Source organism: Amblyomma americanum, chromosome 3, assembly GCF_052857255.1.
Source record: "Amblyomma americanum isolate KBUSLIRL-KWMA chromosome 3, ASM5285725v1, whole genome shotgun sequence".
Taxonomy (NCBI): domain Eukaryota; kingdom Metazoa; phylum Arthropoda; class Arachnida; order Ixodida; family Ixodidae; genus Amblyomma; species Amblyomma americanum.
In genome coordinates, this window is record NC_135499.1 from 203,513,328 (window position 1) to 203,529,172 (window position 15,845).

Genomic DNA, 15,845 nt, shown 5'->3' on the forward strand with positions numbered 1-15,845 from the left:
TTTAATACTGAAGTGATGCTTCCCAACTGCGTTAGTAAACTCTTTCTAGGGCATTCCATATATATAGAGGAGGATCTCTCTCTCACCACATTGCCGCTTGACAACTGTGGCAGGTGGCCATATAACTGAACTGAATTAACTTAAAAATCTTAGATTGAATTAACTTACATTATTAAGTTACATTAATTTAACTCACTAAGTAATCAAGGACATACGGCTGACGTTATGGATTCCAGAGCAGAGTGCAGGGCTGCATGTCTAAGCCAGAACTACAAAATTTTCGCTTTAAAAGTATTGATCGCTTGAACAGGGCCACGCAGTCACCTGGCAAATGCAATGAAACCCATCAATGACGAAAGCTCACTAACGAACAAACGCATTTATAAACATCAATACAGAATTCTTTACCCCTGTCTGAACCTCATGGGCTGCTTACGACCAAACATATCGTTGTGCAAAACGCTTCCCGCAGTTGTTAATCATAGCTGTGGCCTTCAAGCATCATTAGTCGTGCTTTTTCACTTCAATTCCTCAATTTTTTTTGCCAGCTTTTTGTCATCTTCTGCCTTATTCGTGTGTATTGCGTGAATTCTGGCTTGGCAGTGCACTTACAACATCAATGCACTCTTCGCATAACCGGTGAAGGATCTCTCATTGCGAAGGGAACGGAATCAATCAACATCCTCACTTATCCACTGCACCTGCTATAACACAGGTGTCATGGTAACGGGAGAAATTAGAACGGGTCAGTATACGTAAATATGTAGCCAGTATGTTAGCAACATATGAAAAAGAGCGCAATGCACAGCAGAGTCACCGCATAAAATGCAGTCGTAGCCGTACAAACCGTATCCGCATATTTAGCCATGTCAGTATTTAGCCACTTCAGCAACATTATGAACGATAAGACAATACTAAGTATTTTTTTATTTTTCTTTCAAATAGTTTTCTTTTACACGAATAATCCACGGAAGCTAATTTTCAACTTCAGCGCATTGCCAACAGTGAAATTCACTCTTGAGTACAGACTGACAGCTCCCAATCATATCGCAACTTGCTTGTAGAAGTGAAACGACACACGCTCGATGTGTCGCGTCTGCCGCTCACCTCTGAACCTGACGTAGGCGGGCTTGGGGACCTCGTCGTTGTTTTTCTTGGAGAGCAGCAGAATGAGCGCCTCCACGCTGGGCTCAACCACCCTGGAGGCCAAGAACTTGTAGTCGACGAACGGGTCGAAGGTGCGCGGCAGCCCCGTGAACCAAAGGCTGGGCCCGCCCTTGTTGAACCACTGGCCGATCCAGTCGAGCAGCAGCTCGCTCCGGCTCACGCGCAAGATGGTCATGTTGTCGGTGCGCAGGTCGGTCGTCACCTGCGGGGGAAACAGCTCGCGGGCGTGTACAAGGGGTCAAGAGCGTATGGCAGGCACGTATACAAGTAGCGGGCTGGCACAAGAGGCAGCATCCTTGCTGAAAGCATTCCTCGCTTCGTGCACGGCCTGACGTATTCGCGGTCGTCAGGACGGTGTCATAGAACGCGAGGGATGTTTTTGAAGCAGCAGCTGCTATGATCATCTGCCTGCCTAACGTGTTCTTAGCTGGTTAGCTGGCGGTAGTGGTACGAACGGGAGGATGGGCCCAAACAATTCAAGAAGAAAACAGTTCATCGGGTTTACTGTGCAATGCCCGTGATACCCTGCGCATTAAAATGTGCAAATGTTAGAAGACTGGAAATTTTAATAGTTTCCGTGAATGTCCGAAAAAAAAACATAGAATGCTCAGAGCATTGCACAAACTGTGTCTCTCGACTTTTTTTTTTTTTGGCTAGTGAAGTGAAAGTATCAGCTGCTAAAGACGGGCGCTTGCTGGAAAAAGCCAGGCCCACCTCCCAGTAATCCGCAAAAGAGCCGACTCCTCGACGGGCGTACTGCTTCGTTAGTTCGTATGGAATTATTTTATTTTGCGAATTATATGCAGTACTTCCTCTATGCGCTATTTTATCGCTCCTGAATTTCAATAAATGAGCATAATTTTCTAGATTTAATTAGGTAGCGCTAATATTTCTAAAAAATACCAAATCAGTAAATATTATTCATGCAGTGTTTCAGTGTGTCAAGATATCGTGGGCGGCTGTGGTGTTGGTAGGCGCCGAAGTTACAATTAATCGGGCCAACCTGCCCACCACTGCACTCTCTGTAAGTTCGGAGGGGGAGGAGCGACAAACTTCTCCACCCCGCGTGCGAAAGATTGTGATTCGAATGCTGACCGGCGATAGGGGCCACGCCTGATTAGTCGTTGACCGGAGGCATGAGGCGTAGGCAAGTTCCGTAGCGAAATAATTTAATTAGGCAAACAACAACCAAGTATTACAATATGCCCGACAAGGTAGCGCCGTACACTGACGTGACACAAATAACACAAGCACTAATTGAACATGTTAGCACAACAATTAACACAAAAAAAGAAACATCAGGGCGATTGCTATACAAAAATGTTACGAGACGGAAATACAGTACGAAGGATTACAACGAGAAACACAGAAAGGAAAAATACAAAGATAAAAGAGTTGAAGTGAGTGGTGAGAAACGATGGCTTAGCGGCGGAGTGCAAAGGTACGGTCGCAGGGAGCGTCGGGCTGCGGTTGCTCGTCGCGGGGCTGATGGGGGCTTGCGGATACGGGCGAACTTGGGCCTCGCGTCTTCGGGACCACCGTCGCCACACTCTACGCGTCAGATCTCCGCCTAGGCTCCTTGCCGACCACTTCCCTGGCTGACCTCACTCACGACCGCACGCACTGAAATCTCCAGACTAACTGCCAGCGCGCGGCGTTCCCGTCGCCCCCTTAATCCCACGAGGAGTCATTGGGGGCCGCGAATAGTGCCGGGGCATTCAATCCGCTTCTGCTGTTCCCAACACGTGCAAGCGCTTGCCACCTGTATGGCAACAATGCTAGGAGGGGGGGGGGGGGGGGGAGGGGGAGTACTTTTGAGTGACCCCTCCAGCGCTATGGTGAGAATGCCGTTCCCCCGTGGGGGAGGGGGAAAAAGTCGACGCCGCACCGCGACCTGTTTCTGGGAACAAAGGTCAAAGCTGGACAGGGCAGGCATGAACTTTGTGACACAGTGCTCGTAACGAAGCTAAAAATTTTACTATTAAGTTTTTGTTGCCTGGACACCACAGGGTGAACTTCAATATGCTAAAGAGCTCAGGCAGCAGCGGTGGCCACCAGACGGCCATCTGACAGGCCGAGTGTACTGTCGTCGAAACACAGTGGATCCGCGTACGGTCGACCCTTGATTGAGTGTGTCATCGTGCATATTAGATCATTGGGGGCTATACCGCGACTACACGATAAATGTTACAGGCACCTTGACAGGGAAAAAACTGGCACCGCCAGCGTATTTTTACGCTGAGAATTTAAGTGAACATAGGGCAGTCTGTAGCTCGCAGAAATTTCACTAGCCTCTGCGGTTCTGGTTTGTATTCAAAGCGATAGGTATATCAGGACTTTCTCTTTGCTAAATGGCGCCGTAGCCATTTATATCCGAAAACTCTCGCGTGCGTCACCTGCTGCCACAAGAAAACACTGCCCGGGCAGTCCCGGCCATGTCTTGGTCATCAGTCACTTGTGGCTGCGGTACTAAAGCTGGCGACATATGCCGCAAATTCTGATATACAGCCCGCACCCGGTGTATAGCACACGGTAATCTATTCTGGCGGAAAAAAAAAAGATTTTCGCACTCGGTACATAGCCTACTGGGGAAAGGCTGCGCTCATGCGTTATGGAAGTCAGGTGCTAACGATAAGCCATATACTTCATTTTCAATATAGCGACAAAACAAGTGAGCGATGTTCTTGGAAATCGAGATAGTCAGTAGCGCCAGTAAACTCGCGTGCAACCTATATTCCACGAGACGGCAACACTTGGCGATATTAAAAAGCCCAAATATAATTCGCAAGGTACCAAATTTTAAATTTTAAACATGGATTGCCCGCAAACTTTTAATACTGGAAATTATGGTCTTCCTTGTTGGCTATAAGCTGTGAGCGCTTTGGAGGCAGGGACTGATTGTGCTATGGCAAAGGAATGATTGAAGAAGCGCATCTCTAAAAAATGCAACCAAAGTGTTCTTTCGCTGTATCCACGAGCACTGGCTCCTGTTTATTTGCGGAAGGTTTCATTTTAGTTATGTTTCATGGGGTTTAACGTCGCAAAGTGACTCGAGCGATGATGAACGTCGTTGTGTACAGCTCCGGATAAGCATTTGGCTTCTGTAGAAATGCGACCACCGTGGCCGGGATCGAACCCGCGTCTTTTGGGCCAACAGCCGAGCGCCATAACCACTGAGCCACCACGGCGGCTTTTCTTTGCGGAAGGATCGACGCTGCAAACTAAACAGCAATTTATAGGCACTTGTCAACAACAAAGACGCACACAAAAAAAGGTTAGGTCAGAAAAAATCTGGCGCGCTTACCTAAATGTGCGCACTGGGCACGTACAGTCTGCGGCAAAAGTTTTAAAACCACACACACACACACACACACACACACACACACGCACGCGCGCGCACACACACACACACACACACACACACGCACACGCACACGCACACGCACACACACACACACACACACACACACACACACACACACACACACACACACACACACACACACACACACACACACACACACACACACACACACACACACAGACACACACACACACACACACACACACACACACACACACACACACACACGTGACTTTCATCCAAACCTCCGTGTTTCAGTGCAGCTTATGGCAGTGAGCAGTTAACCGTTCAAGTGACGTAATGCATTAATAGGTCAGACTGCGCTCCAATGCAACTAAAGGAAAGTATTCTTTTGATACAGTTGTTTTGTAAACTTCAGTTGCCCATTGTATAGTGCGAACTACCTATATTTGCCGTTGGAACGTGTAGAACTTTGACAATTAGGGCAGCATATCGAAACGTACGCTGGTGGATAGGTTGCCTGGCGAACAACCCGCATTTGCTGTCGAAACGCGTTATTTGGGATAACGCAAACTTTGATGCAAACTAAAACTGCTGCAGGCTGAAAGAAATGTATGCCACGTTCCCCTAAAGCGCGTGCCGGGTTTGATTTTGTAGTTTTAGACACACCTTTTAATACCTGCTGTTTGCACGGTTGACGTCTGGTCTATGGGTTTTCCCGCTATGTTCGCCTCTACTATATCTGCTTCCGCAAATTAGGCAAGCGCTGTCACGTCGTTGGAAGTGCCAAGCATGCGCCGCCGGGCACGATTATTTTTTGCTCGTCCGCATTGTGCCAGCAAGCGTGTCTCGTCGTGCAGGGAAGTGCGCTTGTTTACAAGGGCTCCCAATTGCTAAACCCAGAAAACTCCCTGCAAACTGCTTTACTGCCTCCACGCCGGTATTGTATACGTAAGTCACTTGGTGCAGATCAATAGGGACGAACAAACAGCGCGCTTTGTAAAACTTTTAAGGCAGCAATAGAGGATATATCCGTAGCGCAGTTGTTTTTTGAAACCACACACCAACTTGCATACAGCCCATGTACAGCCTTACATGAAAAGTACAAACTTAGCAAAAACTGTCTTTTTTTTTCCTCCCAGAAATCTTATATTCATGCGGCTACATGTCCTTTCGGAAGTTGTTTGAACACTTCAAATTCGCTGGAATTACGACGTATGAACTTTTGTATTACGTCCTGGAAAAAGTGGAACATCGCCGGGGCTTTAAAGGTTTTGCACAGTATGAAAAATTATGCACACTGACCGTGGACAACGTGTTTGCTTCCATTCTTTCTTGCCTGGAAGCTTTTCCTACATTTTGCTAGCAACAATTTTGCTAGTTCAACAGATATTGAGACTAGGAAAAGCAGAAACAAGATCCTAGGCCTCTTTTTACTATGCGCAATAATGTCTTACTCAGTTGAATCGGAGTGAAATTACGTCGTGGCCTACCGTTATTAGGGTTATCAATTTTTTTCAGCATCGATTTCTTCGCTGAAAGTTTAACATTAGCAGCTGGCTGCTGCATTACGCTGCTTCCCGGTTTTCGCGCTAACTCTTCCGCAGTAAGGAGACGCACAAGAATTTATGAACGCTAGTTAAATAGGTACTCGTGGACTCTCACAACACTCAAACTAATGAGTTAACGCGCTAGAAGCATAACAAAATAGAAAATGTGTCTTTTTATGAAAAAATGATACTACTTACAGCAAGCCTGTATGTTTACTCCGGATGAGTCGGTAATAGTAAGGCCGAAAGAGTGCCCGTTTAACACGTCAGTAGCAAGTGCCAACAATGCTGACGCTCGATGCGCCGTAAATGTTTCGCTCTTTTCGGTAGCGTATTAGCAGCGATGGGATCACGAGAATGCTCTTCGAGTGCCGTGTAGCTTGTTAAACGAAGCGACTTCTTTCAAGTTTTGCGATCTTAGTTCCGCAGAGCATTGGCAATCCGCTAAAAGGAGGTGTTCCTGTTGTGCCATGCCTCACAGAGCTCCATCTGCTATGTTGCAAGAAGCAATGCTTGAAGGCTTAAGAGAACGAAGAAAAACGGCTGGAATTAAATTTCTTGGTCGTTTGTATTCTTCTAAACTAGGCATAGACCCCCAGGATTTTATAACTAAACAGTCATCTAAAAAATCTCGTCATAAGCATAAACACTACATTGAACCCATTTTTGCCCGCACGAATGCCTATAAGTATTCATTTTTTCCTAATACGATTACTGATTGGAACGCACTGCCTCATGATTCTCCTTTGCTTGCCTGCCCTGAGTAATTTCAATCGTCGGTTGGCGCTGCCTGTGACGCGCTGTGTTGTTGACACTGCGTATTGTTTCTTTCATCCTGGGCCTATTTAGCGTTGTATAAGTGTTGGTCGTCCTTTTTAGTACTTTTTTCGTCGTCATGTTTCTTTTTTTTTCTTTCAAGGTCGAAGTTTCGTACTCTATTGTTTTGTACTGTGTCTCTCCTGCTTGGACCGTATTTGGTCCGCAGTATGTGATAAATAAAATAAATAAAAATAAAAATAAATTACGATAGCGTTATGAACAATCTTAGTGCTCGCGACTACAACTGCAGGCAACGCAAAAAGCCATTGTGCGCAAGCTGAATGAAGGCATCAGTTAAAACAAATGTTGTTTTTGCTTTTTTTTAGTTTTTAAAAAGATATAATGCTTTCCTTGGTAAATCAATGCCTGCACATAGGCGGAAGTCAGTGATTTACTTGGCATTAGTGGCTTGATAAGCTTACGAAGAAATCAGCTCAGAGACCACTGCTTGCTTATTGCTGAGCACTGTAATGTGCTATTTTGATTAAATGTAGGTGTTTCAATTTATTCGTGTTTGCTGTGTTGACGTTCTTGGACGAATTTTGTTTTCACTCATGGATCAATGACTAATTGCCCGTGAAATGCACATTTATCAAGGTGTTATGCTTAAGCAAATGTATAATGCACATTTGTTAAACAGTTGATGTGACAGGAGCTAATGAGGTTGAAATTTTTATGTTTTATCCATTTAGCGAAATATAGTAGGTAAAAAATGCACAAAAACTAGAGAAAATAACCTACCCATAGATTCACTGCTTGCGAATAATATTTAAACTCTTGCTGATAAAACAGATATAGTATATGATTACATTCATTCTGCCTGTAATAAATTCGGCACGCGAGTTTACGCTGGGTTATTTTGGCCTTAGGCCGAAAATTTTACTGCGCGGCTGAAATGTATTACACCGAAATCAACAGCAGGCTGGCACTGCATGATTGCCTATTTAGGCTGCCAAGAAATTTTCTGACTGTGAACTTTTTGCTCTAACTGCTTCTCTCATATTTCATGTAAGTTAGGTGCAGGAAGAGAGGTTTGTTTCATGTTAATGCTGGGGGTCAAACTTGCACCGAATGAAACGTGCTGTTTGAAGAGGCCAGAAAAATGTTTTTCCTGGGAGACGAGCTTTATTAGGGTCAAGAGTCGTACTGAAAAGTTGAGTTCTCAATTCTTGTTGGTGCTGGAGAACTTTAAAACTATATTCCGGCTTTCCGCAGCAGAGCTGTAGGAAGGGTCCCAGTAACAAAACAGTACGGCAAGTAACAATTTTACGATAAAAGAACAAACTGAAGAAATAAAAAGCTTTTATATCTTCGCCATCCTGCTGGGTAAAGCAACAACTGGCGTTCTCCTACCATAGAAACGTGAGCTCAAAGACACTTCGGAATCTCATGATCAAAGAAGCATCGATGGATAGATATTAGGAGCGTCCCCTTTGAAAGGAGATGGTGGCGGGCGCCGCCATGCTATTTCTTCTTTATATTTACTTAACTAATCTGCCATACTTAAAGGTAAAATTCTTCCTTCTTAAGAGCGCAGAGGGGGGGGGGGGGGGGCGTCATTGAAATTCCCTCAAAAATGGCCAAAATTTGGATAATTGTTGTATAACCTGCTATGCCAAGTTTTCTACGCTGTCCCAAAATTTCGTTGCTGAAATCGATCGGCAAGTACCGTGAAAAAAAAAAACAAGCAAAAACAAAATGTTTCGTACGCCGTGGAGGCTGTTCATTGTGAGGAAACGCACGAACAATGGGCGCTTTTTACATTACGGTTTTTTTGCCTAGATACTTACTCATGCTGAGCGATTTCTTCACGACTGTGTCATCTATTTTACCCCATATGTTTCGTTCCATTCCAAGTACCGTGATGCACGTCAAGACAGTCTTTGCTTTTCAGATTTGTGAATTTTAAACTTCTCTTATAAAATTTTCTTCTTACTCTAGACATGTCAATGGACACTGCATCGAAAAAACTAAAAACCAAAATTTTGGTCTGCGAAAAAAAAATCAAGGAATGTCCGGACCTATAGCACAGCTGTAAGAACGCAACGAATGTTAAATCAGGCACCTGCCAGAATTTCTTAGCTCTGCAGCCTTTTCACAAGGTTCACATAGAAATGTACATATGCTCAGAAAAATTCAAGCAAATAACTCAAGCGATTAAAACTTCCTGAAAGGAGCGTTCTCGGTTAAATGCAAATTCTATTGACTTCTGCGCTATGCAAATTTGGAATAAAGTGCACTTTTGACCGGGTCCATACGGTAAGTTATTGCTATGGTAAGCATACGAACTTTAGAGTTTTTGGTCACAAAGAACGTCGACATCGTTTGCTCTGGCTACCGCCTGATTACTTTTCTTTGCAGTCAGGTGGTGCAGGTAAGTGCTATGTTGGTATTACGTGTCCTTTTGAAAAAAAATCTAATCAAGTCCTTTAGCCCACCGAAAAGGCGTACCAAGGAAGCAACCCTACCTGGAGTGAAAATGAGCGGCAGTGGCGGCGTCTTTCAGCATTACGCGACCTTGCTGTGCTTATTTCTTCAGAGCAGTTGCGTCTCGACGTCGCTGAAGGGGCAACAACGCTGTAGGGTGCACCTGACGTCTCTGTAATTGCGGTTGGGCGCGTATGGCGGCGTTCGCACGAGTGCTCCGCGCAATGTAGGGTGCGAGTGCTGACCTTAATTTCTTCCTAAAAAGTTGGCGCCGCCGCCATGCTGAAGTGTTCCTCATCACTCTTGAGGTGCGCTGACTTGGAAGTCTTAGCTGACTTAGAGGTCTTAGAACGGCAGAGTGAAGAACTTCACTAAGGCAGAAACTTGGGCTAGTTGGATATTGTTCGAACTCATATTTTCTAGCGCCTGGTGAACACAAGGGACAAGAACACAAATACACAGGACGTACGCTAGAAAATACACAGGACTAGCGTACGTCCTGTGTATTTGTGTTCTTGTCGCTTGTGTTCACCAGGCGCTAGAAAATATGAGTTCAAAGAACTCCAGCAGAACAATTATTTAGAAGGCGGCTTGTGAGTGTAACGTCCTTCCTAGAGTCACTAAATAAAGACTTAGAAAACCGGCACTCTTTTCTCCTATTGTTCTGTGCCGCCGCCACGATCATTGGTCAGGTTGCATCACGTGATATTTATTTACACTGCGACGGTTCATGGGGGCTGCCATTTTGTGGCTTATGCGTTTTCAGTCGGGCAACTGTGGTAGTCCTAGTGCTGCGACGCTGCGAGTGCTGCCGGTGACCGACTCAGTGACCACGGATTCCGCGCCTCGCAGCATTTCAGCTGCACAAGAGCATACGAGGATGCCGTTTTGCTGCGTTGTTGGCTGTTTCAACTCGCAGAATGATGGAAAACGCTTCATGCGCTTTCCTCCATGCCATACGGCTACGAACCCCGCCGCAGCGCAGGGTGGCTAACAGCGTTGTTTACAAAATGGCCGGGCCAAAGTTAGCGGCGAGGTCGCCGAAGCGGCAATCTGGCAACAATGATAAACAACAAAATGGCCGCCCCTGCTTACCGCCGTGCTGCAGTGACGGTACTCTAAGTCTTTATTTAGTGACTCTAGTCCTTCCCTTTCTTAGACGACGACGCTTTGCTTGCTAATTCACCTCGTATCTTACTCCTGCAGAATAGGTAAATATGAAAAGAAAAAATTCACAGAGACACCTAAATCTATTATGTGTTGGCAGTATGATAGCACTGGCAGCAGTTGATTCCTTTGTCGGAAGTGATGTCACTTCCGGTATAGTGACGCCACTTCCATTCAACCAATGGCAATGCTCGCGTCTGGTGCCGTCACTTTCTTCCAGTCAATGTGAATGCGCCGTTCTGGTGATATCACTTCTCTGTGACCCATTTTGGCCCCCATGGGGCTTCTAATGTTGTCGCACTATATGAGCGACATGGACGGGTGGAAACTAAGCGCGCAAAAATCTTCCATAAACGAAGACCCCCCTAGCGTGGAAGCAGAAAAAAACAAACAAAAGAGAGGCAGTGAGCTCGAGCGGATAACAAAAGCAAGACGACGTCGTGAGCTTTTAATGAGATTTTAATGCGCCGGCTTTCTGTCAGAAACCATTTCCGTTGGCGCAAATCAGATTACTGCCCGCTCTCTGAGCACCGGTAGGGATAAACGTACACTTTTTTTTCCTTTTTACGCTTGCTGCCTCGCGTGTGTGAGTAAGATTTGTGTCACCGCCCTTAGACAAGATGCGACGTCGTTTCGCGATGAGGTATGGCATCAAGTAATAGTGCCTCTAAAGGTAGGTTTACAGCTCACCGCACTTAAGACCATAAATAAGACGACGACAAACAAAAGAGTGCAAGCAGGGATAAAGTATCACATTTTGTGAAAAGATTCCTTCTTCCGTTTAATAGGCGTTAAATTTGTGTTTATTTTGCTTACACTACAAGAGTATAGTGCTCTTTATATTGGGAATGGGCAACAAGGCACACTTTGAAAATTTAATTAAATTGTCGCACCGCCGCTCTCGCAAACTTTCTCTGACAAACTGCTTTAACAGGAGACACGGTTGGGGAAGTTGCTACGCTTGACGCGTGTCACCATCAACACATGATTAAAGCGAGGTCTGAAAGGACAGATGGCGGGAACTCACTAGAGCCTGCCCTGTCTGTATCTTGCTTGTCTTAGGGCTAACAGGGAAACAGCTGACAGGCAGTTCCGCCACACCCAAAGCATCAGGTAAATAAACCTTGAACACTCTCAGTATTTAGTGTAGCATTGCATGTGGAGTTCAGCTTATCTTAAGTTGCTTACGGGGGATGAGAGATGCCATAGCGGAGATTTACGGACTAATTGACTTCACCTCGCATTTTAGTTTAATTATTAACGGCAAGTAGTCCATAAAAACGAGAAAAATATACAAAAACACTAGAAGCAGACAGCTCGCTCTGTTTATAGGCAAAATGAGCGTGTTAATATATCGGCGAAATTCAAAAGCGCCTATGGCCTGAAATATCGGTGGCCGTTAAAGAATCCCAGTTGGTCTAAATTGATTCGTAGCCTTCTTCTACGGCTTCACTCATAGCACAACGTTTCTTTGGCACAGAGAAGCCGAATAACCACTACAGATTTAAATTTAAAAAGCGTAGTAATTTAATCAGCTCGGCAGTTTTCTTCAGCTAGGTAGCTTTTGTAAGTTACTGACTGCAGCGTTAGTTAAGCAGATAGAACACGTTACCAAGATAGTTTCAGCAGTCTTTCGAACCGCACTTCTTTGTTCCTATATAGTGTGACCGTACACTTCGCGACTCACTGTATATATATATATATATATATATATATATATATATATATATATATATATATATATATATATATATATATATATATATATATATATATATATATATATATATATATATATATATATATATATATATATATATATATATATATATATATATATATATATATATATAAGTCCTGAAGAAGACCGCACCGCGGTCGAAACGTTGATAAATAAAAGTGTCTTTGTAGAAGTGCCCACTTCTCTTAAATATATATATATATATATATATATATATATATATATATATATATATATATATATATATATATATATATATATATATATATATATATATATATATATATATATATATATATATATATATATATATAACCTTTCTCTATACCGCGAAATTGCGAGTAATGAGGGCGAAGCGCCTGTATTAGCTGGCCGTGCATGTATGAAGTGTTGCGCGGCTATCTCGAGCGGCCAGACACAAAAAATACAAGCAGGAACTACTGTGCACCTTGTTGGCCTATGGAAATTGTATCTGCGTAGCTAAGCCAAACTCCTAAGTGGGCTCTTGTATGTATGGTAATGAGCGGCAGATGTCAACGTGAATCCACTGACCTGCCTGTAATTTTTGTAGTGAGTAAATGGATAGTAAACAGAGCACCACTGGCTACGGGGCTGCCTAATTAAAATTCACTATGATACCTGCTTACAGCGAGGTAAACAAGAAGTTTTGACGCTAAAGCATCAATGGCTTCTTTGAACGGTGAAAGAACTGAGAATGCAGTTTATACTAGAGGCTGTGCGCAAATACACGGTGAACTTACGCTATTTCCCGATTTCTAATTCCGTTAATTACCCTGAGCCCTAATTACGTGAATAAATCAATACGATTTGCATCGAGCAGTCAGAAAAGCTGTACCGCTACTGGAAAGACCGCGGCGGCTGCGTTTTTATGGAGGAAAAACGCTAAGGAGCCCGTGTGCTGTGCGATGTCAGTGCACGTTAAAGATCCCCAGGTGGTCGAAATTATTCCGGAGCCCTCCACTACGGCACCTTTTTCTTCCTTTCTTCTTTCACTCCCTCTCTTATCCCTTCCCATACGGCGCGGTTCAGGTGTCCTACGATATATGCGACAGATACTGCGCCATTTCCTTTTCCCAAAAACCAATTATTATTATTATTATTATTATTATTATTACTGGAAAGAAGCGCGGGGTGCTGGAGAGCTCGTTGCTTGCTGTCAGTGTTAAGTCACCTCACAGCAACAGTCGTACACTAATTTAAGCCGCTTTGTGCATGTATCACAAGTATTTCAGTTTTCGTGCCTATTTTTTGGTTCGCACCTGTTCACATAATGAACAATCCATTTTTATCTAGCCGATATCAAGAGCATTCGTTAGTATCGGGAGAGGGCAAAACCTTGGTGTAATTCGGCAGAACATTCTGCGTTGTACAGCGAATGCTACTAATTTTGTGTCCTAGTAGTCTATCGTATTCGTCGGCGTAACCGGTGGGTACGTTGCCATGGTTTTCGTTCGGGGGGTGGTTACTGTGTTAAGCGGAAGGTATGACGTGAGCGGAGAAATGCGCAACTGGTGAGTGGTTACAATAGGAACCAACCGGAGGGTAGTTTTCGTTGAAGGAGGAGGGTATCGGGAGAGCGGAGGAGTCCTCAAAAGGAGGAAGTTTACTTTTGAAGAAGGAGGGTATGGCGCGAGGGTAAGAAGGCACAACCGGTCGGCGGTTGCCACGGAAACCACCCGGAGGGAAGTTACCATGGAAGGACAAGGAGGGTTACCATGAAAGGAGGAGGCTTTATGAGAGAGTGTAGGAAGGCGTAACCGGAGGATGGTTGCAACGGTAACCGTCCGGAAGGGGGTTACCCTGGAAGGAGGAGGGTGTGGACAGAGCGCGAGAATTCGCAGCCACTACGCTGTTGGCGTGGGAACCAACCGGAGGGCAGTTACCCTAGAAGGAGAAGGGTAGCCGCGGAAGGAGGGTACGGCGAGTGAAGGAGGTTATGGCGAGAGAGCAGGAAGGCGTACCACGGTAACCACTCGGAACGTGGAACGTCGTTACCGTGGAATGCGGAGGGAGGGTATGACGAGAGCAGAGGCACGTAGCACAGTCCATCTGTGACAGCTGCTGCGAAATGCGCCGCCCGAGGAGAGGATCATCGGCAGTGCTGCGCTTCTAGAGCACCGGACTGGAATGGAAACCTAGACGGAAAACGACTGTGAGTGGAAAACTAAAAAGAGCGCCCTAGAACTACACAGACGGGAGGTTGCTCTCATATTCTCTGCCATAACACATCATAAAGCATAAATACCCCTACTTCTGTCGCTGAATCTCGCGTTAACCAGTTGCAACCATCCAATCAATCTTTTTTTTTGTTGCCGTGCAAAACATTTCCCGTTTAAAGCGCATTGCTTTCTGAACCAGGAAATGGCGGGTGGTACCTCCAAATCGAAGAGCACGGGCAAGCCCCAGCCCAGCGCCAGAGACACGCCGAAGTCGAGGATGTCGAAGCGCACGCCAGGCTCGACGTAGGGCCACTGGAAAGGGAAGCCTTGGAGCACCGTGTAGAAGGGCGTCAGGTCGTGTAGCTTGAGGACGTACGTTGTCAAGCAGTAGCGCAGCGCCTCCCCAGCATACTCGACGACAGATATGTTCCTCGTGTTCCCTGGGCACACAGTCGGAGAGACATTACAGTTCATGCGTTGCCACCGATATCGAAATATGAGAACATCTTTTACTGTGTTTCGTCCCTTTTCCCTATCTGAGAGTCCAGTGCTCAGATCGCAACGAATATATTTCGTTCACTGGAGCTACTGACTGACTGTGGTTTTCAAAAATAGTCAACAAGGTACATACTATGACAAAAATTCACTCAGATTTCAATTTCAAGAAACTAGTCTTAGCCAAAGAAATTTCTTATTAAGGAGGGCAAATAAAAACAAAAAAATCGCATATCAACCGCGCGTTGCCTGTCGAGCATGCTGCAGGATGCATTCAGGCGTGGCTACATATTATCTTGGCATGAGTTGCTTTTTTGCCGGGCCATCGTCGCGTTCGAGATTATATATGTTTATCTGCGTCGCCGTCGGGATGCAAATGCTCCGCTGATGCTCTTTCCTTCCACGCGCCTACGCTAATGCATTTCGATGGAATAGCCTCTTCGGAGTTCGCGCGAACCATGGCGATGGCTCACATCGTGAACGCCTATAAGATGTGCCTTTCGTTTTTGTAGCGCGTAGCTCAGGACACAGAGGAAGCAACACGTCCGTTCAAGGTTATTGGAGAAAATAAGGAATTAAACTTATGAAACTCAATTTTGATAGGCTGTGCGCTAAAAAGACGTTCACAGGAAAAAAAGGGGTAGATACGACAGGAAAGAAGCGCAACTTTAAACTTTAATGACGACAAAAGAAGCCATGCGCCCTCATATATCCGCTGATATACAAAGACGAGCTGCATGATAGAGGGTGAACATAACAACCAAACAAGAGAAAGAGAAATGGGGCATATCTAAATGAGATTATAAAAAAAAAACCAACAAGGTGAACATATCAACACGTGCCGAGTTATGGTAAAAAAGCGTTCACATGGGCTAACAACAATGCATGACATGTGAATACAGAGCTGCATGAAAGATGACAGTGAAAAGAAAGAAGTGCATAACAACATGAAAATATGCATAACATGAAACAAT

General features: G+C 44.9%; 1 protein-coding gene across 1 annotated transcript in view; it reads right to left on the reverse strand.

Annotated features, from left to right (window-relative positions):
- Nucleotides 1-15,845, reverse strand: part of LOC144124353 (neprilysin-11-like) — an 81,456-nt gene that overhangs the window by 57,716 nt on the left and 7,895 nt on the right. Inside the window, exons 2-3 of the mRNA XM_077656984.1 lie at nt 14,593-14,816; nt 1,108-1,369 (exon numbers count right to left, since the gene is read on the reverse strand). Of these exons, the coding sequence (XP_077513110.1) occupies nt 1,108-1,369; nt 14,593-14,816 (486 nt within the window). The remainder of the gene's footprint in view (nt 1-1,107; nt 1,370-14,592; nt 14,817-15,845) is intronic.